This window comes from Aplidium turbinatum, chromosome 11 (genome assembly GCF_918807975.1).
Source record: "Aplidium turbinatum chromosome 11, kaAplTurb1.1, whole genome shotgun sequence".
Lineage (NCBI taxonomy): Eukaryota > Metazoa > Chordata > Ascidiacea > Aplousobranchia > Polyclinidae > Aplidium > Aplidium turbinatum.
The window spans coordinates 3131227-3154483 of NC_137482.1; the positions used below are offsets into that span (position 1 = coordinate 3131227).

The following is a 23257-nucleotide window of genomic DNA, read 5'->3' on the forward strand; positions in this document are numbered from 1 at the left end:
AGTGAAGCTGTCCAACATGATAAGAAATTATAAATTTAGGTAGGCCATCATATCCTATGTTACAATTGCAAGTCTGATCAGTAATTTAGCATTTGCCTAATATGTGTAAAGAACACTAAATTGGGCTTTTAAACTTAAAGTAGGTAAAGTTTTAGTGCAAACTGAATGGTTGGATTTATTAGACTATTTTCCAACTATATATTGACTAACTTATTTTCAAAGTGACATTTGAGCAGAGTATTTGATAAGAAGTCCTCATAGAATTACTATGAGTGTATTTCGGCATATTATCAAAGGTGGATGTCATCAACCATTGATCAACCGGCTTGCTTCAAAATCTTATATACAAAGTGTGCGATGCAAATTTCGAGCAGTAATATTTGATATGGCTGGAGTGGTTCTGCCAAGTCCATTCCCACTGACTAAGGGTAAGTTTGTTTTGTAAGCCAAGAGCGTCCATCCATATATATAGGTTATTGTTTTAACATTTTTTTAAATAAAACTATCGTTACTAATTGAATGGAAATACAATTACAATGCTGCTGAAATATTATTTCAGAATATGAATCCTTAAAAAGAATTCCTGCTGGAACTATATGGAAAGCTATAGAGCTTTATGGAGATAAAGGATCATGGCCTAAATTAGAAGTTGGGCAACTCAATGCGACGCAGTTTGGTGAAATTTTTAGTGAAGAATGTTCTGTTGCTGTGAGTTTTTGATTGATGCAAATAGGCTTTCACACATTTATTCAGAACTAATAGTTGCCATGAGAATATATGAGCTGGTAGCTTCGTCTTTGATGTACAGTAGATACATCATACAATTTATGTTTGGTTTGACTTAAATACAATGTATATTTTAGTTTGGAAATACAGGCCTCTAAGCTCCTATAGTTTTCCGGCAATCAAGCATGGCTTACCAGAGCTTCTTCCCTGCGGCCAAATTCTCAATTCTCATGCCAGGCACCCAAAACAAAAAATTTGTGGTTTTAAAAATCCGTTACTTATTACTGTATTTTTGCATTGACTCGGGTAAGAACAATGCATACAAGGCCCTGAAACATATTTGCAGTTGTATTTAAACACACTGCTTCCCAAGTAGGTGTACAGAGCTCGTCTTTGAGTTTTTACAGGTCGACACTCAGACTTTTGCAAAACTTCATCAGCGATATTTATTGTCAGCTTGTGAGGAACTTTGTCTTGTTTGTGAAAAAAAGGTTGCAAGTGAAGAGAAAAAAGTTTTAATATCAACAGAGTAGAGAAAGATTGGCTTGTGAAAGCCGGTGACTAAACATAGTCTACTGGTGTTGTAGTTTTGGAGGCCATTTTAGGACTTCTCAGCAGCCGGGAGCTTAAAGGCCTGAAATATCTTGGATTAGTGGTTTAATTTTTATGGTTTTGCAAAGGATGTGTTTAATATTACAGCAGAATTTGCTTAATTCGTCACCTCAAGGAGATTAGAAAAAAGTGACAAATTAGGCAAACTGATGAATTATGCAAACAGATGAAAACTACTGTATATACACCATAACGGGACCGACGGAAGTGTGATGAATAAAGCAAACTGACGAATTAAGGGATGACGAATTAGACGAGGAGTTCTACTGTACTAACATTATATTTTACTATGAGTATGATAGTTTTATTTTATTTTAGGCTGGTGAAACAATTAATGTGAGGGATTTTTTGTCATATTTGGAAAATGGATTGAATCATCCTATATCTGAAGTGTTAGATTGTGTTGACTGTCTGCGGCAGTATGGATATAAAACTGCTTTGCTGACAAACAACTGGAAGTTTGAAAATGGTGAAACATTTTTGCCTCTTAATAGAAGCAAGTTTGATGTGGTAAGTCAATGCACATTGCTCAGTTACAAAAATAGATGATGCAGCATATTTTGCATTGTATTATATTGTATGTGTCACATTGCAGGAAATGCCTCTAGTTGTTGAACATATAGCGGATAAGTCTATCAGGGTAACCTATATAGGAAATTTATTTGCGATAAATGGATTCAAAGTCTAACTTGTCAAAGTGAAAGTTGCTACATTTATACAAATCTATTCTTGTGCGTACTATACTTTATTTACAATCTGACTTTCGGCCATTTACAATGGCCATTTTTAATACCACATGAATTGTTATGCTTGCATTTGTGTAAAAGGTGTAGTGTACAATATCAGTATTTTTGTAATCACATTGCCACTTCAACTCCCAGCTAAAAACACTGAATGTTTTTTAAAAGTTCAGTTTATTGGATGTATTTTGAATTGTTTAGGTGATAGAGTCAGCCGCGGTCAACATGAACAAGCCAACACATGGAATATACAATTTGTGTTTAAACAAACTTGGCACAGCATCTCATGAAACTATATTCTTGGATGATATGGGACCCAATCTCACTGCTGCTAAAAGTCTGGGAATTTATACAATAAAAGTAAGTCTTATACCAGTCTTAATACAAATGAAGTAAGTTTTACACATTTAAAGTAAATAGCCAACCCTGCAAACACACTTTTTTTTGAACAATATATACTTGCTGGGCATATCTTTGATCTGATTCTGCTAAATTTAATCCTTATTCATTGTTAGTTATTTACTGTTTAATTATTGTAGGCTACCTAATTTTAGTGTTGTTTGTTTAAATATTTGAGTGGCAGCTGACTCTGGTGACCTTTTGGTCTTTTGCTGCCATTCTTGTTGTGCGAATTATTTGTGTTTGTTTTATACAATTTTTGCCACCAAAACAAATCAACTGAAAATTAACTAGCATTCCAGTGTTTTCACTTTTTTTTTTCTTCAAAACTTAGAAGAGCTTTAGAACAGAACTGCTACTTATTTGTTCTTCAGAGATCTTGTTCCCTTGTTCACTTTTGTTTGAGTAGCATCATGTTTGTTTTCTGTCATCGCATGTTGAACCACGTACGTGTATTTGACTGATTTGTTTTATATTGCAACATTACGGTAGCTTATGATTAATTAAGTAATCGATGCAAACAGGTTGAAGATGTGAACGTGGCCATCAGTGAACTAGAGGAATTATTAAACGTCACTCTAAATAGCTTCACCAAAGCAACACGTCCTGTTAAAGAAGATATGAAATTTTCTGTGGACAACTTAACCAAGTATTTGAATGTACGGAATCTAGTTTATTTTTGATAAACGATGAAGCTAGCAGCAAATTTTATAATGTATATTGTATATAGTTTTTGTAGTTGTGATGCTGAAATGTTTACAAATACAAACCAATTATTTTTGTAAATGAATGTTTGCCACATTTGTAGCGGCAAATTACAAGTTTACCGAAAATGTTGTTACAACGTACAAACAAAGCTGTGAACATGACCATGCTTTTCATTGTAGCTTACTCTTCTTTGTACAACATAAACAACTACACTGGTAGGTAATTAATTGTTTTATTCATTTGTTAATATAACAATAGTGAATAATTGAAAGCCTTGTGGGCTGAAAATCGGTAATTTTGTAGACTTTTTATACTCAGTCAGTACCAATAATCTGTTCTTTCGTTATTTAGGAAAAGTTAAATTTTAACCTAACCCACAATCCGGAGGTGCGGCAGTTCAGCCACGGGCAGTCCAATCCAACCTACTTGATTGACATGGGCCCAAGCCACAAAAAGCTTGTCCTTCGAAAGAAACCACCAGGAAAGCTCCTTCCATCCGCTCATGCTGTTGAACGGGAATACAAGTGAGTGATTCATGCATAAGTAATTCACGTGGTAGCCGCTGACGGGCACTCAGTGTCTATGGGTCATGTCATTGAATTTTGTTTAATTTTCTTCAGAAATCTTTACAAAAAATCGTTATAAACAAGGCAAAATTTGAAAGCGACATATTAATTTCATCAACGTCACGTGACTTTGTTGAATTCACATCGGTAATAAAAAATATTAACTAATTTAGGTTGTTTTCAACGCCCTTCTCACTTTAGATTTTAAATAGGGTCATGGATTCAGTAAAAAGGGCAGGCGTTCCCATCCCCCCTCTGCTCGGGCTATGCGAAGATGTATCTGTTATAGGAACTCCGTTTTACATTATGGAATTTGTACAAGGAAATATTTATAAGGTTTGTATGACGGTTTTACTTTCAAGTTTAGCGCAACTACAAACAGCTGATATACAAAGCATACCTTGGAGATTGTGAGCGTAAGGTTTCTACTCGCAATTTTCAAGTTTTATACCGCCAATCAACTATACAAGTCGTACCGCACGCTTTTTTGAATATCTTTCATACAAGATCATTTTCACTGGCAATACAAGCAAAGAAAGTTTAAGACCATAGTATTTTGTTTATACGCAACATTCTATATCATTGATTTGTTTTCAAAGCAGAAATTCTCATTTTATAAACTTGAAGAACGACGCACATCAAAAGATTTCACTATAAATGAGGCCTACTCGTTTTTTAAAGCTGGAGAAGATTCATATTAACATTTGGCGCACAAAAAAGGTGGTAAATAGAAATAGTTTTTAATTCAAATAATTTAATTCACGGTTATAATTGTATCTTGAAAGGATTGGCTAGATCGACATCTGAAAATAAGTTGTTGAATAGGTATACCATGAACATCCACAGCTTTAAATAAATCTTATTTATCGAATGACTGTGAGACATTATAGAGAGAGGCAATAGATTGCTGTCTCCTGCATGATTGTTTATTGTGCACAGAATCCATCTCTTCCCGGCATGTCACCCACCATGAGGAGGCACGTGTATGATCAGATGATGTCTACACTTTGTTCCATCCACAAAGTGGACATTGACAAGGTCGGTCTGGGTGATTATGGAAAAAGAAGTAAGTTATCAAGAGGCTGGTTAAATGGCCAAAACTTGTCACTGTAGCTCACTTCTATTGAATGAAAGTGCTGGCATTGTCTTTTAACTAATCACGTTTGCCAGATTTACATTACATTTACATTTTAAGTTGAAAGACAGCGTTTTCTACGGCAAGTGGTGTTGCAGTTTCTTGTGCCGAACATCCACGTACTACGTAGTTCTGTAGCCATTTTGTCATCGCCAACCTGTTGCGTTTATTGTTTGACGTTTAGATAAGAAAAGACCCTACTAACTACAGGACTTCCTTTCTCAGATCACTACGTTGACCGTCAAGTGAAAACTTGGACAAAGCAATACAAAGCCAGTGAGACCCATAGCATACCTTCCATGCAGAGACTGATGGAATGGCTTCCACAACACCTTCCCTCTGATGAACGCACTACTGTTGTCCATGGGGATTTCAGGTTGGTGAAATTGGTCTTATCTATTGTTTTTCGTCGAGGTATCAGGCTTCGTCGAGGTATCTGAAGTTTTGTGGGGAGGCTATGCGACATGCGTGCTGTAGAATTCGGCTATAGTGACACTTTCCTACAGCGGCATTTGTTGCAAAATCTCGTTTTTAAACTACAGGTAGAATTCAGTCATAATGTCTTCGGCTATAGGGACATTTTGCTATAGTGATACTTTTTTCGGAGGTCAGGTGTCACTATATAGGCGGGTTTTGCTGTACCTATGTCTTGTTTACCTATGTCCGACTTAAAAAAACACAATTTTTTATCTTCAAATTATTCTGTGGCATTTGATTTAAAACATATGGCAACTGTAGCATGCGTTATTGCGTTATATTTGAAGGAGAAGCCAAAAAAATGTTAGTTTTCTTAGCAAGTAAAAGCACCAATTCACAAACACTTGACATGGTGTTAACTGGGCTCGACATAAAAACGCAGCATATCAGAGACCTGGCTTGAATCTAATGAAACAATTGGCTATCAAAAAGGTCACTCAGCACTGTATATTGCATCATCACCTCTACATGTCACAGGGTTGACAACCTCATTTACCGGCGAGATCATCCAGAGGTTCTGGCCGTATTGGACTGGGAACTTTCCACCCTTGGTGACCCTCTGTCCGACCTTGCCTATTCGTGTCTACAGCATCAATTACCCCGTGACTTCCCAATACTGCCAGGTATGTGCCCCATGGGTTCTAATAGGAGCGGAATTTACCTTTTGGAAAAAAAAACCTTTGTCGTTATTGGAATTCGCAGCTTCTAGTCATAGTCACGGTCGAGTGAGAAATACTTTGATTTTCGTTTTTCTTCTCATAATTTACTTATGTAAGTTTGGGTAAATTTGGCAATCCTGTTTGATGAAAGGGTTAAATGTATGAAAAGTCTATAATTGCACTAGGTTATCTAACGTGCCTTGTGGCTTCATGAAATGAAGAACTCTAGGCTACTGTGTAACCTTCATCTAACACGTATGACTGTATGTAGTGTACTCTGAGTTCAAAATGTTTGTTGTCCCAGGCTTGAAAGGATTGAACCTCCAAGAGTTCGGCATACCATCCCAAGATGAAATGATCGCAAAGTACTGCCAAGAGATGGGAATTGATGTGATCAAAAACATGGACTTTTACTTTGCATTTTCCTTCTTTAGAATAGCAGCCATATTGCAAGGCGTATATAAGCGTTCACTACAAGGTAGGGAAACTGTTATGGCATAATAGAACATGTGACACGTAACGGATAAGCGACTTGTTTACCTTAAATTTCAAAACAAAAACATAATTGGCGCCATATTGCGTTGGAAAGGATTTGAAGTTATTTTAAAACATGACTTTTTCAACTTCAACCACCGCTTTATTTTGGTAATATTAGATTTCCTTTTGTAATTTCAAAACCTTCTGTGTAGGCCAGGCTAGTTCAGCCCAAGCCAATCAAGCCGGGAAGTTGGCTGAGTCGATGGGAGATCTTGGTTGGACATTCGCCGCAAAAGAGGGTTTCCGTTTGTTTAACAAAGTTAACCCCGCCCCCGGTATTCCAACCGGCAACAATCGCAAATATAGCACCAGCTCATCAAGTAACTGTGAGTGCTCTCTGAAAAAGTTGAAGTTGTGCTACAATAATCTCAGTACAGCAATCTATTGCACCGGTATTTGATTAGTTCACGCTACAATCCGGAAGGTGTTTTAACGGCCGTTTGGCTTCAATTTTTGCAATTTGTCGTATATTTATGATGCCACCATATTACTACCCGACTTGTCCTCACCACTCCACACAGGAAATAACATGATCTGTACTATTCTTAAAGTCTTGTTTTTGTCCCATCTGAGCAAAACCAGGGTTACTACCCAGCCCGCGAATCAATGTAAAGAACGACTGGGTTGGGTTGGTTGTGTAGTGAAGGACACATACCTGCCTTGTACTTAGCTAGTGCTGACTTGTTCATGTTTGCCGTTGGTACACTCTCGTAACCTGGTTTGAAACAAAATGCTTCAAGTAAAGTTAGCCAATACCATCATCTTTGGCATGTGCTTTATATGCTGCAGGCATGTATAAAAGCCGTGTACTAACACTGATGGCTCATTTAAACTTTTTTTTATTGCTGTAACCCAGACAGCAAAATCCGTCATTTGTACATTGATTCAACGTCTGCAGACCTTAAATCAATGTAAAAATGACGGATTTTGTTAAACTAAACTAAACCACCCCCCTCCCACCAGCTATGCTTCCTGTCCACATATCGTCGCTGCGACCGAAGGTTCAAGATCTTCACGCGAAACTAACCAGATTTATGGATGAAAATATTTTTCCAATCGAAAAGGAATTCCAGAGTTATTACCGGTCAGAAAACAAGTGGACAAGCCATCCCCAGTTAGAAGTTCTAAAGGTGAGGGTTAGTACGGTGGTCCATTAGGTTTGTCTGAGACTCGGATGTACCTTTCCGGATTATGTGGTAGACCTGTGTTCTTTACTATACCGGTACTTGTTTGAAATAAACGGCAGGGTCACCACTCCGCGATGTTTCCCACTGCTTCAGACAGAATGTACAGGTCTTTAACCTCATCATTGCTTTCATAAGTGAGAGCCGGTTAACATTGAACACAACATTACGGTTGCGACTTGAACGTTTTATAAACTGCAAACTTTGTTCTGAGTTTAGGCTTTTTGCTCAGTAACTTTAAAATTTGTTATTTATCGCAACGAGGCACTGATATATTAATTAATCAGACATATTATTCAGGCAAGCGAGGAGTTCTTTATCCAAATTTCAAATGTTGCATGTCTTGTGCATAGTGTAGTTGGTTTGTTGAAAATTTAGCGGTCTGGCATCCCTATCAGCAATCAGTCCTTTTTACATTGATTGAAAAAAGGACTAATTTGCTAGCTGAGAACGTCTCTCTGAACCTATGGATTTTTATCGAGCTTTAAGGCAGCATCTTGACTGGTTAACCGCAAGGTTGTGCGGTGCTGCCAGACCTTTCTATTGCTATATTTTGATTTTTATGTAATTGTGCTTCTTTTTCTCGACTCGTATTAGAAAGGCAAATAAACAAACATCTCTCACTCACTCACTCTCTCTCTCTCTCTTGTCAAAGGCAAATAAAACAAACACCGCTCACTCTCTCTCGCTCTCTTTCTAAGTTTTCTGCTGGGTCTTCTGATTGATAAGTTGGAGATAAAGTATGACATCATTGCACGTTTCATCAATGTAAAAACTTAACTTATAATCGATCGTAATGTTGCAGAGCAAATCAAAGTCGGAGGGCTTGTGGAACTTGTTTCTACCCTCAGAAACCGATCATGAAGGAAGGTACGGGGCCGGTTTAACCAACCTCGAGTACGCCTACCTGTGTGAGGTGATGGGGAAGTCTATTTATGCTCCTGAGGTGAGCACGTGTTTAATGCCTTTCCAAACAACAAATCAGTCGTTTTTCTGATGCCAAAAGCGACTGATTTGCTGTCTGAGTTACGGTTATCAACGTTGTTTGGCCGTAACTCCACGTTTAAAAAAATTCAACACTCTTGATGTTCTGCCTTTTATGGAAAAAGGATATTAGCATTTTGAAACAACATAAACAAGAAGGATGTTCTCTCAGGTCTTCAACTGCTCTGCGCCCGACACTGGCAACATGGAAATATTGGCCGAGTTCGGTACGGAAGCACAGAAGGAGACCTGGTTGAAGCCACTACTTGATGGGAAGATCAGAAGCTGCTTTGCCATGACAGAACCCGAGGTGACCATCTGATGCCTGAGAAGAGTTCACACATTTAAAACCCAAGAAGATATGCGATGTTTTAAATGCAATTTTGAATATTCTATTTGAATGAACTTAAATGAATATTCATCTTGCGGATGAATATTGGTTTGTTGTTAGATAGTGTTAAACTGGCTCGCGTGAAAATAGTGTTATTTATATTTTTTCTAAGTGCAATAATATATATATTTGTCTGTGATACCAACCTCAACGTGGTACAGTTGTGGAAACGCTAGGAAGTTTCCCATCTAGGCCAGGGGTTCTTAACCAGGGGTGCACGGTAACGCACCACTAAGGGGTGCGAGATCTGTGCCTAAGCGGTGCGGGGATGCTGAATTATCAAGGTTTGTTATAATATGACGTAAGAAGCAAAGTTGTTTTACCAGGCTTCAATAAAAATTTCGAACTGTCGGCGACTATTACTTTTCAGCCAATCCTAAGAGGGAGTGCGAGAATTGGTTGGTAATCTCAAGGTGGTGCCGACAAGGATTCTAGGCTAATGGGGCTTTGGGGATCCCAATCACCCACTGGTAGAAATGTACTGGATCTCAAAATTTTAGAAACGATGCTATTTTACTACCACTTGCTTATATTGTAACGAAGATTATTATCATGGTACTGCCTTGCTACTCTAGCGTTAGTGGCGTCTTTCATGCTTCTTTTACATAGGTAGCCTCATCTGATGCCACCAACATCCGTTCCTCCATCGTGGAAGATGGTGATCACTACGTCCTCAATGGAAGGAAGTGGTGGACATCCGGCGCATTAGATCCAAACATGAAAGTAATCATCTACATGGGAAAGAACGATCCTGGTGGTAAGAATTCTTTGTCATCAGTCCTCCTTTGTTATCACCTTTGTGAGTTGTGCGCTACCTCGAGGCACAAAATATTCCTGTTATGCGACAATTACTTTCATTTCTGCATTCGTTATGACGACATAGTGCAATGTAATAAGTAATAACAGATGACAGCTGGAAGCAATCAAAAACCTATAGCCACCGCGAGTCGGTTTATTCCATTTCGGCAACATTTACTGTCTTGCCAAGACTCTAAACGGTGCTCTCGAGCGGTGTCGAACCAATATCCTTCCGAACGTCGTGCCGGCACTCTTATTACTCCGGAACGCAGCCAATAGCCCTCCTCTTAACCGCTTGCACCTTTACACTCACTGTTTTGTTATGCTTTGTTGTACTGTATATTGATGGCATTACTTGCCGGATAATGGATGTGACACAAATTTTGCATAGAATATCCATTGAAGTTGGGAGGAGGGGTAGCGTTTATACATGTTTTTTGCTCTGTGCCATTATATTCTAAACTTGAACTAAGGTTAACGTTTACGTTTCCTCGTTACTGATGGATTTTGTAATTTTGTTTACAATATCTCGATAGTTTTTTTTTTAATGTCTCTGCGGTTGCTACGGCTTATTATTGCTTACACAATTATTGTCCGAATTAAAGAACACAATCGATACTTTTTTTTGCAGTTTTTGGTATAACCCCACTTATTATCGAACGCAGGCGTTTCACATGGAACGTGTCACTATTTTAGTGTTTGTTTCATGCACATCGCAATATAGTGGTTTGTATTAAACGCAATAAGTTGAAACCATAACCTCTCTTAACAGCCTCCCGCCACAAGCAGCAATCGATGATAATAGTGCCTGCTGACACGCCTGGTGTCAATATCATCAGACCTTTGACTGTGTTTGGATATGATGACGCCCCTGTAGGTCACGGTGAGGTCACGTTTGATAACGTGAGAGTCCCAAAAGAAAACATAATCCTAGGCCCTGGTCGCGGCTTTGAAATAGCCCAGGTATGTTGTGACAAACGTTTCTTATGTCAGAATAATCTGCATTATCGTTGCATTGCAGCGATAGCCGCCCCTTTTTATCTACATGGTCAGTGCTGTGTTAAACCCTTTGTGGGCCCCGGGGCCAGAATAATTTTGGGCCCTCTATCGTCAAGCAGACCTATAGTATTGTGTATACTTTCACTGCACTGATATGGAAATGTGGTTCACTTCAATAGACTTTCTCACCAGTTTAGAAAACAACACAAGTGTAAGTAACCGCAAACACAGGTCTATCATTTCTTAGCTACACCTTTGCTCGGAATGAAATCCAAGAGTGTTAACAATTTCTAATAAAAAAAATACTGGCAATGGAGTATAGTGACAACGCGGTAATACCACCGTACCGTGCAGAATTTTAACTGTTTGAACTTTGCGTCGCGGTACCGCGATAAAATCTGAGGATAAAACCAAAACTGAAGAAATTATTAACTGAAGGTATTTGAAGATAAGAGAAATTTCTTGTGCATATATTCAGAAAAAAGTAAATACAGAAGAACGTTTCTGCTAAAAGTATCCAGCATTCAATAAAAGGCAACTCAGATGAGCTATAAAAGGTGGATAACAAGTGGTGCAAGTTCCTCAATTGTATAAGTAGGCCCTAATTTTTTCCAAAATTTGCTTTTGTTTAATAGATTCCCTTGCATTTGATGTGCACTTGCACAAGTGCACTCTTATTCTTCATGGTGCAGACTGCAGAGGCAGTGTGACATTTCGAGATGTTTTGCGTTGTAGTGTACGGGAAGAGTGCTGCAGCGGACAGTTTTTTTCTGCTCGTGACATCACTAGTCAAGGATATTTATAATTACGGTAGTGTAAATGTTAAAAATGAAATGATAAATCATAAAATAAATTGAATATATAGGTAGCCTATATGTGAATTCACAAAGGGCCCAACTCCATTTTTTTTTCATTTCACTTTTTGTGCTTTCCGATTTCTTTCAATCAAAAGAAATTGAATACCGGTATGTGAATTCAAAAAGGGCCCTCTAGTATTTTTTTTTCATTTCACTATTTGTGCTTTCCAATTTCTTTCAATGTCTTGTAAATTATACTAAAAAAACAGCCAAATTTTTCAAACATATTGATAAACACAAAAAAAATACCCTATCAATATTTCCATTGATTTTGAAATGGGCCCAACTACATCAATTACACTTCAACTTCTAAATAGTTTCTCCACAGAATCTTCACCGAGTGAACTTATTAGGTATGATGCTTCTTACCAGTAAGCATAAAATCATTATCGAAGTTTCACCACAAAAGTAAATGACCAAAATAATTAAAACGGTTGTGCAAAAACACTTTGTGGCAATTGGGCCCTTCTTGAATTCAATATTCAATTGCTTCCCACTTGTTATATATATGTTAAATATATTTCTGCAGATCATGTTACCGGAACTAACGGTGTCGCATTTTAACTTTCTTTTAAGGTAGTAATGATGTTTTTAGAGAAGTTTCAGTGTAGTAAGGGCCCAAATTTGAGATGTTTTAGTATAATAAGACCTAAATCATCTTTATAATGGACAAGTACACGCAGTAAACTTTAGAAAATCAAAAAAAACTTCACTGAAACGCAAATGTATGTTATTTGTGGGCCCCCTGAGATGGTGGGCCCGGGGGCCGGGCCCCTCTTGGCCCTCCCCTTAACACAGCACTGTACATGGTCATGGTTTTTATCACACATGAGACACTGAAAGGCCAAACGGACGTCAATTTGACGAAAACATGCTAATCTGACAACTCTGGTGATAGTTGCATGGTAATAGCGAATGAACAGCACCATACGAGACACAAAATAACAAACTGTAATACACCGTGATAAAGAAAAGTTCTGCAATAATTGTTTCATGACGTTTTGAAACGACAACTGGGTCATTTATCTGCTTGTGATGATCCTTTGTAATCCCGCCATGCCTGTTGTATGCAATTCTCTCTGTTTGGTAATGCGGTTCCATGCGATACTCCTAGAAAACTGAAAACTGTTATAAATTGTTTTGTTCCAGGCGAGGCTTGGTCCAGGTCGTATCCATCACTGTATGAGACTGATCGGTCATGCGGAACGATCGTTAAGTCTAATGAAAGACCGAGTGAGTATATGATTTATGTTTGTGTTTGAAGCGTACCTGGATCTAGATTATTGGGTTTTAAGTTATGTAGGTGCGTTTTGGCGGATCCGATGCAGCAACTTCTTGTACAATATTAAAGAAAACACAACATTGTATTCATGTTTGGCTAATGTTTCATGTTCATGTTTCAAAGCAAACTGTCATGAAGTATTTCGATTCGAACGACATTCTTTGTGAATTTTAATAAAAAAAAGTTCTTACAACCTTATTGGCTCATTTTTTCTCGTAAAAAGACCCCAAACTATGATTTTTATTTAGAAAACGTATTCTTCCTGGCATGAGGATTATGCGTTGTAGTTCCACATCACAACAAAAATATCGGTCAGGACTATATTAGAAGGCAAATCAGCTGCACTTTCATTATTGAGTGATGAAACAACTGATGGACTCTTCATTGTGACCTAGGTCCGGAATAGAGTGACGTTTGGGCGCCCTCTGGTGGAACGAGACACTATATTGCGTGATATCGCCACCTCGCGAATAGAAATTGAGCAGTGCCGACTTCTTGTCTTGAAAACAGCACACATGATGGACACCGTGGGAAAAAAGGTACCTAGTGTTTGTATGGAAGCTCCAATTAGTAAATAGAGTGTTTGAAATTGAGAAACTACAATCACCAAAATTGAAAACCTGCAAAATTTTCGTAACTTACTGGGTACAGCTTTGTTCGACGATCATTTCCTGCCTTCGGTTGCATATCCGAGTTGTGAAAGCTCTAGTGCCACGTTGGAAAAGGTACCGGTTCGACACCGCTCAAGAGCATGCGGCTGTGTCTATGGAAAGACACTTAACCTGAAGATGGACATGAAGATTGGCTTCCCGTTCCCTTAGTTCAAATCCTCAACCACCAGACGTAAGCCTGGATACGACAAACAATTAATTGCGTTTGTGTCTGGCATGCCACTTAAATACATTGCGCCAGGCGTAAAATTGGATGCATCGAAAGACGAGAATTTATTTTGTTCTCCAACCTACTTTGTTGACTGGGTCTATAACATATCGATGTAGTGGCGACTTTGCATGATTAGTTATGCTGAACGTTGTAGCCTTTGAACGACATTAGCATTGTTTATCTCTACGTATGTCGTATATGCAATCTATCATCTTACATTGCAATATGCATGTTTTTATTACGTTTACAAATTATTGTAAATCAACTGTTGGCTGACCATCGACTGGTTTGTTGTATTGGTCAGGTAGCCATGAAGGAAATCGCCATGATAAAGATTCTAGTTCCTTCCACTATGTGCCGCCTCATTGACAGGTGCATGCAAGCGTTTGGTGCTGCAGGTGCGTCCACGATCATGTCATGTTTATTTGTATATGAGTTGAACAGAGACGAGTGCAGGTGAAAATATCATAAAACTGCTTAGAATTACCTTCCACTCTACAAAATTGGTCGGTCCATGTGGTTGCTTTATTTCGACTGTAGAAAGTTACAAGGTCATTTAGGGACTTTACGTTTTCATCATCGCTTTGAGCAAGAAACGCCACAAATTTCTATAAGCCGACCTGGAATCGAACCACGATCTAGCAATGGCACCCACGAAAGGAATTTGTTTGGTGCTACATTGAAGGTTGATTTTGATGATAAGTTGTATGACGTCATCAAGGTTTACTTGTAATCTAACGGTCATTGGTTCGACGCCTATCCAGAGCACGCGTCTGCGTCCTCGTGCACAAGCTTGAAGGTAGATACGAAGGTTTGCTTTCACTTTATCTAAATGTTCAATCAACGTGATGAAACAATACCATCATGATTCGTTTCATCAAACCAAGAAGCTTCTACTGTAGTTAGGGCTGTCAATGTTTTTATTAAAACTGATGAATATTTTTTGACCAGGTGTGTCTGGTGATTATCCTTTAGCAACTTTCTATGCTTGGGCCCGCTCCTTGCGGATTGCTGACGGTCCTGATGAAGTCCACCAGAGGTCGCTCGCAAGACAAGAACTGGCGGAAAAGTGACATCAGACGAACAGATCATTTAATTTTAAACCGTGTGCACTGTTGACCAAGCTAATGGGTATATAGCGGCGGTATATAGTGCAGACTTTGCTTTCAATCACCATCATTTGGTTTTGTTTTCTTGGCATTGTGTTAAAATACCATTTGATTAGTGGTAAAGTATTATTGGTCCATAGAGCAAATTTAAGGGGACGGAATATTAATTTCAGCACCGCCTAAATAAATTGGTCGAAAAGTGTGCTTAATTTGGAAAGAGTATGAAAATTGCAATCAAAATATGGCACTTAAATAGATGAAAAGCGTTTTTGTGAAAAAAAAATTTCAAAGAAATGCAAAAGTTTTTCCGATTTTTTTTAAATTTTTACCACCGGTAAAAGTTCAGTAAGTCTCAAAGGAGAACTTATATCATTCCTAACTTTTTGCTGGCATTGATTTTCTTCTACAGGAGTATATTGAAAAAATTAAGGAATTTTGAATTTATGTAAGCTACTAGATAAACTTGATATAAGCTTATTTGCAATTTTTTTATAAATTTTAAGTTAAACAACACAGAAATAGCCAACATTTTCTCATAAATCACTTCTCCAGTATACAGTATATTGATTAATGATTATGCCTGCAAGATTTCATGTCATTCTGACAAGAAATAAATGAATAGTTGTAAATTGAGTAGTTGAAAACATCAAAAAATGACTTAGGAAGAACAGCATTTGACACACAAAGACATTGAATAGAGTCAAAATTTTATCGTAATCAGAATCCTGATGAAATTTGCTGCTTTTTGGAAACAAAAATCATAAAAAAACCATTGCCGTCAGAAATGTCCCCTTAATAACTCACTTGATCAGACCTAACAAGAAGCGTCCATGTGAGAGGCCGACTTGTGAAAGTATCTGGAAAAGTCACTGATTTTGGTAGTTTTTACTTGACTTTTTTTGATTTTTTTTTTGATCTTTTTCGATCTCTTTCAGTTATTGAATAGCGTTTGCACACACCGTTTGAACCGGTGTTAGAATTATCAGCTTTTCCTGGCGATTTTTATTCTGTTAATTTTATTTGCAATTTTTTTCGCACTGATCGTGAGTTTTTTACGCAATTTGTTTTTCGTGCAATTCTAAACAAACACGTAACTCTGTTTTGAAAAAAAAAAACGAGTGTCCAGACCGGGAGCCCAACTCGGTACCATTGCATCATGGTCGCGAGGTGTAGGATATGAATACAAATCGGAAGTTACTTGGTGACCATTCATAGTCCGATTGAACATTAAACCAGGGCTGGAGATCTAATGTAGAAGTCGTTGGGTTCAGTACCAGAGCTGCTATCCCAGTCAGCAAATCAGTTTTCTGCATACGCTGAATCAATTTGTTTAAAGAAGAACTAATTTGCAAGTCTGCAGAGGCCGAATACTTTGATGTAATTTATGATTGAAAACATAAAATTGACTACATCCAGTTCACCTCCTTTTCAAGATGAGGACATGAACTATAAATTAATTCCAGTATAAACTAAAAACTTACATTGAGATGCAAACCCAGCCAAACATTTGAAGCCACACGTTGAATTTAACAATAACTAGAAAACTAAATTACCTTGATGCTACATCTTCAAATTGGTGCTTTATGACGTAAGCATACAACAAGTTAGCTACATTGCAATTTAAACTTGGAATCATTCATGTCTCAGACCCACACCTTTCTCAAAGTACATGGGTAGGCTATAGATTGACTGCACTAAGCGCCTAGTCTATGGGTGGTTTCAGTAACAGGTTTTATAAAGACGATGTACCTGCACCACAACGAGCAATCAATTTGTTAAAACTGCGACCATCACGAAATAATAACATATAACTAAAGCTGAATATTGATATAACTAAAGCGTTCACAGTACTGTAGACAATGTACTTTTGATGTATACCGTGAGATGTACTTTAGTTTAAACCAGGGGTTCTTAAACTGGGGTCCGTGGACCCCCAAGGGGTCCGCGGACTAGTTTTAGGGGGTCCATGAAGGCCCAATGGAAATCTCAGTGTATAATTTCAAAGATGGAATAAATTTTTCAACAGAAAAGAGATTAAGTTCAAACAACGCTGATGATTTCTAGTTTGGCGTTTCCTGATAATTGTTATCGCATTGTAGCCTATTGTTTTTTGTTACGTACGTTTATTACGTCACTTTCCACATTCTTATTTTTGCCGCTATTTGAACATCGCAAAATTTTATCAGTTGCAGCTAAGCTGGACGTGCTCTACCATCTTGTTTGCACACAGACATGTGCAGACATTTAGAAGCATTGCAAAACTCTTCAGAGGTTACTGCTTAGCCGCAGAAGATATTAAAATACAGCATGGATACGTTACCCTTTCCTCGTTGAACTGGAATCTATCAGTGCCTTGCAAAAGATGAGTTCATTGAACTAAGGGCAGTGAAATTATTGAGAATGTCTTTTAATTCGAAAACTATTGGCGAATTTTGGAGTTCGTTGACGCAAGCATATCCTCTTTTTGTAAAGAAAAATGGCTGCTTTAATCCCTTTTGCAACTACATATTTATGTGAGTCAGGATTTTCATCCTTGGTAACTATCAAAACAAAGAGTCGAAACCGGTTGGATGCAAAGGATGACATGCGTGTTGCCCTGTCAAAGACGAAGCCACAATTTCATGTTCTTGCTGAAGACAAACAGCAGAATCCTTCACATCATAGTTCACATTAATGAAATAATTCGAAGATATTGAAAAACAATCTGCATTCGCTATTTCTTAAATTTAATAAAACATAAATTTTGTTACCAATCCATTTTAATTTTATTGCGCTATGTCCAATTCATGCTGATCAAAAAAGTTTCTCGGACTAGGCCACAAAGGGGGTCCACGCAAACCAATTTTTTTTTAAGGAGTCCGCGTTAAAAAAAAGTTTAAGAACCTCTGGTTTAAACTAATCCCTCATACATCTGTGGATGATTGCATGCTTTAATTAAAGCACATAATGCATTTATTAAATGGCTCATCTATAAATTAATGCTGATTAAGTTTGGCCAGTTATTCACAAACATAGTTCTGCTTGGTTGAGCACATCTGTGATTGGTTACGCATGATTGAGTTCTTTAGTACCAGTGCGACTTCTGTCACAATCAAAAGCTTCGATCCATCATCGGCAGCTGATCGATAGAGTTTGAACTGTCGGTTTCTTTGAAATGATGATAGTAACGGTAATTCGGTATCATTGGTCACTATAATCCAATTTTCGTTCAAAAAGCGCTTGGGTTTTGAACAAGAAGCAATAGAAATAATAAGTTGCAATGTCATAGGCTAGCAAACGCACTTCTACTAGTGATGTGGATACTTTTGTAAGTTTTGTAGAGGTATCTTCTCTGCCAACAACCCGGTCCAGAAGCAATTAAATGTCATACACATAATTATATTAATCATCAATTTACCCAGACGGCAGACCAGTCGATTTTGACATTGATTCAACATCTGCAAACGTTAAATCAATGTAAAAAATAACTTATTTGCTGTTTGGATAGTAACTATTTTTTTCGGTTACTTTTCTGAGCTTATAGATGAAGAGAGCATTAGACAGTGACTTGCTGTTGGGTTAGATTTGTCCTTGTAGCCTACCATTGGTTCCTACCTTACCTTAGTTGTTATTCCACGGTGTAGCTCGACGAAGAATAACAATCGTAGTTGTCGCCTTTTCATGAGAACAATCAATTAATTGCAATAGATTGAGTTTCGCTTTTAGCGGCATGATTATTGCTTAAGGTATTCCACAATGTGGATACTAACGACCTGTTTTAACCTTATGCTGCTGCGAATCAATTAATTGCAACACTCGTTCTTTATACAACGCCATTGCAAGTGCGGATTATTTGCCTATTTAACGTCACGACAAATTACAGCAATGTATTAGTAAACAACTTTATCTGTTACGAAACATTTCCTCTTCAAAGAAGATTAAAGAAAGGTGCTAACAATACTAGCTTTACTTCAATCTTCGTGTTTATTTTGTCACCTAGTATTGCCAAAACAAATTTTGGATTATCAAACAGTGAATTTGTTGTAAACAAATTAAATTTTTAAATTGATCAATAAATCAATTAAGATTTTAATTTTGTAGATGCGATACAATACAGAGTAACCAATAGCTTATGAAAGAGGGGCGAGATGGTACGTTGAAAGTGTTATCCATACTAACATTATTATCGCTGTTTCACGTTTAACATGGAGGTTTGTAACCTCAAAACTGCAGCTGCATTGTGACAAATCATAACGTCACGCACTTTGCAACTAAAACCACGTTATGTTAAAACTGAAGTAACAAGTTTGTCAAAGAAACACATTTTCACAGCTACAGCTATACGTCAAAACACGTTATATCAACACCAATTTACATTTTTTAGCAGCATTAATCCGCTAATAACTATTGAATGGTAGAACAAACAACATTAGGAAATTTCAAATGACACCACCTAAGATCGATTGGGTGAAAAACTTTTTTTGTGAAAGGCATATTTTATTTGTTTTTACTACGTTGCCTGTTAGTTAGTGTAGTAGGCTACACTAATTTTTGTTTTGATTCAAAAAAATGTGGGCGTTTAGTTAGGGTAGGCTATATAGTCAGTGCACCAGATTGAATAGGCTACTGCCCTTGAATAAAATAGGTTTCTGGGAGCAGGGCCTATGAGAGGGGGGTACGGAGGGTACGGCGTACCCTTGAGAGCCCAGACCTGTGATTGTTGGGGGCCCGGAATTGTGATTTTATAGTTTACGCGCCAAAATGTTTTGTTAAAACCATCCTAAACGACTAAATTCAAGCATAAAAGTTGTTATTATTTAGTCCTGGGGGGGCCCGTAATGTAGCAAGAGGGCCCGGAAAGGTAACTAAGTGCATTGTGCGCAAATTAGGGGCCCAAAGTGGTGATTTAATGCTTTACGTTAAAAATGTTCTGTTAAAAGCACCCTAAATTAAATCATAAAAGTTAGTTATTCTCCTGTCCGGGGGGGGGGGGGGGGGGGGCATAGCGTAGCAAAAGCAAGGTTGAGATTGTCTAACCGCCAGATCTTTTTTAAAAGCCCGGGTGTTTTTGGGTTTTTTAAAAACTATTTGAGAAAAGAAGTTTCACGCTTGTTTTACTTTAAAATGAATTTAAGAGTTGTAGCAGGAGCCAGAGTCAATACTTTCGGAGCTGGAGCGGAGCCAAAGTAAAAAAAAGTGGCTTCATTCACCTCTGCTCAGCATGTGGTGAATGCAAAAGTTAATGGTCAGATGATTAATTTGATTATGTTTTGACCTGATGTTGTGTTTGAGCATTGGTAGAGAGCTTGACTTGTTGTACGAGATACATATGACACTCAGTAACGTTAACGGATTTAACATTATTTATTAAACACAAAAAAAAAACAATAAAAAAACTACTAAATCCAACGTTTTCGACACCACATAGTGTCCTCATTTGGAATAATTATAAGCTACATCTAAGATAAATAACTAAGTTTGAAAATTTTACATTAAAGCTGTACAAGTGACATCTTTCAACAGCACCATCAACAACTGGCAAACACAAATTGTGTGTGACAATTTACATGATATGCACAACACAAAACACTAATTAAAAACGCAAAGCAAGATGGTAAGTTTGTGAAAACTAAAGCTGATCAAAAATTATTTAAGATCAACAACAGGTGAAGAGCGTTTAGTCAATCTGGCAAGGCTCAGCATAGAATCAAAGTTAGCCAGACAAGTTAACTTTGATAAAGTTATTAAAGTTTTTGCAGAAAAAAAAGGCAAGAAAAATCTGTTTTGCTGAATAAATGAACTCAGCGATGTACAAAATACTGCTTTTGGTATATAGTTTACATGCAAGCATTGGCTAAGAGTTAAAGAAGACCCTGACAAAGTTTATTTTGGCCAAGTTATAAAAGTTTTTGAAAGAAAAGTCCAGACAAGCTGTTATGCTAACTAGTAACTAAATACCGATTATGAAGTTATTGTAGTACAAGTATTACAGTATATTTAGTTTTGATTGTGGGCTAACTTGCAATCATACCATACTACAGCTACTAATTTGATGCTCTTGAGCCTGTCGAAGCGTGAACTTTTGAAAGTACTTGAGCTTTTTTGCTTTTGGACGGTCATTGTCATTCTCAATCTCAGCAAAATTTTGTGCATGTTCAAGTTAAATGACGGACTGATTGTTTAATAACTATATATAAATAGTGAATTTTTTATGTTCAGCAGAATTTGGATATAATGGACTATTCATGGGCAGCATTTTTTGTCCTTTCCTGTATCAGAAATCTGACATCTGTTACATCCAAATGCCTTGGAGAAAAAAAACTGACCAGAGTGTTGGTCCATTACATCAGAGTTCTACAGTAATAGCACATTATACTGTTATGTAGTTGTTAAACTGTACAAATTATCCTCTTTGTACAATAATAGCCTACTGGCTGTATGTGGTCCATGTCTTTTAGGTGCAGACAATTAGGCGCTCGTCAAATAGGCGCGCACACTGTGGTGTCAGGATATTTAGGTGCAGACCTTTGTGGCGCCCGGTCATTTATGTTCTGCAACGTCAAACTCTGGTAAGAAGATGCTATGTTTTAATGGAGTGAAACTATGGAATCAAATACCAAAAGAAATACAGGAAAAGTGTTATAATGCTTTTAAATTTAAATGTTTATTAAAGAATATGTACAATGATCACTCCTGAAACATATATATCATCTGCTTATTTCTCTGCACAGTTTTTTTTTTATGTTGCCCTGTGTTACTCCACTGATGAGGTATTATGTACAGTGCTGGTATTGTGCTATATGCGTTAATATTCTTAATTTTGGGTCTTTTGTTTAAATGTTTGGGTGGCAGCTGACTTTGGTGACCTTTTGGTCTTTCGCTGCCATCCTTGTTGTGCGAATTATTTGTGTTTATTGTGTTTTTGTATATTTTTGTTCTTTTCTTTTTCGCCAACAAAACAAAAATAAACTGAACTGTCATTATTCAGATGCATAGGAATATAATTTAATTTAGAATAGGCCAATCCCATTCTCTGTTCCTATAAACTTGTATTTTATGATGCTCAGTTTTTTCTTATCTGGCAGCAGGGCAGAGTAGGCCTATATCATATGAGGTAAGTGACATATTTATCTTTCATATTCAATATTATTGTGCATAGCCTATTAAAATTAAGTAATAGTTTTATTGCAGCCTGATACTATTATATCGCACAGATGTCTAATTCTGCAGTAAAATATTGTATGGTGTGCAATACGCGGTACGCCTAAGCAAAAATCACGGGCTTTGCCCAAGACGAAGGGGGCCCGGAATGACTCTTCGTACCCTTGATGAAAACTTCTCTCAGAGGCCCTGTCTGGGAGTGACATGCAAAAAAGTGTAGTTTTGATTTTCATGATTTGGGTGTGTGGCCTATCTGGTTTTTTTTCGAACCGGCGCGCTAAGTGACTCTTCTTAGCTGCAATATTATTATCGTCACAATATCAAAATACTGTATAGACAATGCATAACAACTCACTGCGCTGTTTCGTTTTGCTTCATGGGAGCTATTATCCAGTTAGTAGGCTAAATTAACCCTTTTTACATTGATTCCACGTCTGAAGGCGTTAATTCTATGTAAAAAAAGGATTAATTTTTTGGCAAGGTGGGAGAGCAGTCATTCACAACAGTTAAAAAATCCACGCTTTCAACAAAACAGACACATAAACTTCACGTAGCAGTGTCGGTTAATTGAAGGAAATAAAATATTCAAAGTTCAAAAGTGAATTGCAAATCACATTTTGCACAGTCAGTGTTTTGAGTGCTTCATCCACACACAGTGACAACTCACAATTTTGACCTCTTAAAATTCCGTGGTGTATGGTGCAAGTAAAGTCTGAAAAACAACAACAGGCTATTTTTATTTAGCACAATTTTGTGCTCAAGCTTAGGGCTTATATTTAAACAACTATTTTTTCAAAATCGAGCTTCTTCAAGTCAGTTAAGCCCAATTTGCAAAATGCCAAAACAAATGCAGATTATGACAGCAACTTTTAATTCGCGCCCGATCATATGCCAGAAGAGCCAGCCATGCTTTTGTATCAAACGCCAGGTAAAAACTTTTTGCCATATTTCAGCTAATGTTCGGTGATTGAAGATTTAAAAAAGGTGGACGTGAAAATTGATTTCTTGGTCTTTCTGTCTATTTAATGAACACCTTGACTAGTGTCATAGTGTGTGTTTTTCCAACTACACA

At 37.4% G+C, this 23257-nt stretch overlaps 1 protein-coding gene across 1 annotated transcript; it reads left to right on the forward strand.

Moving 5' to 3' along the window:
- Window positions 1–16244, forward strand: LOC145779281 (acyl-CoA dehydrogenase family member 10-like). The gene is made up of 21 exons (XM_082590822.1): window positions 1–428; window positions 560–708; window positions 1657–1848; window positions 2280–2438; window positions 3002–3136; window positions 3537–3709; window positions 3964–4087; window positions 4691–4817; window positions 5112–5262; window positions 5841–5986; window positions 6327–6500; window positions 6712–6885; window positions 7523–7689; window positions 8549–8689; window positions 8900–9037; window positions 9728–9875; window positions 10689–10879; window positions 12922–13005; window positions 13450–13593; window positions 14241–14334; window positions 14888–16244. Exons 1-21 carry the CDS (start codon window positions 269–271, stop codon window positions 15007–15009), a joined length of 3093 nt encoding a protein of 1030 aa, XP_082446948.1. The 5' UTR covers window positions 1–268; the 3' UTR covers window positions 15010–16244.
- The last annotated feature ends 7013 nt before the right edge of the window (window positions 16245–23257 follow it).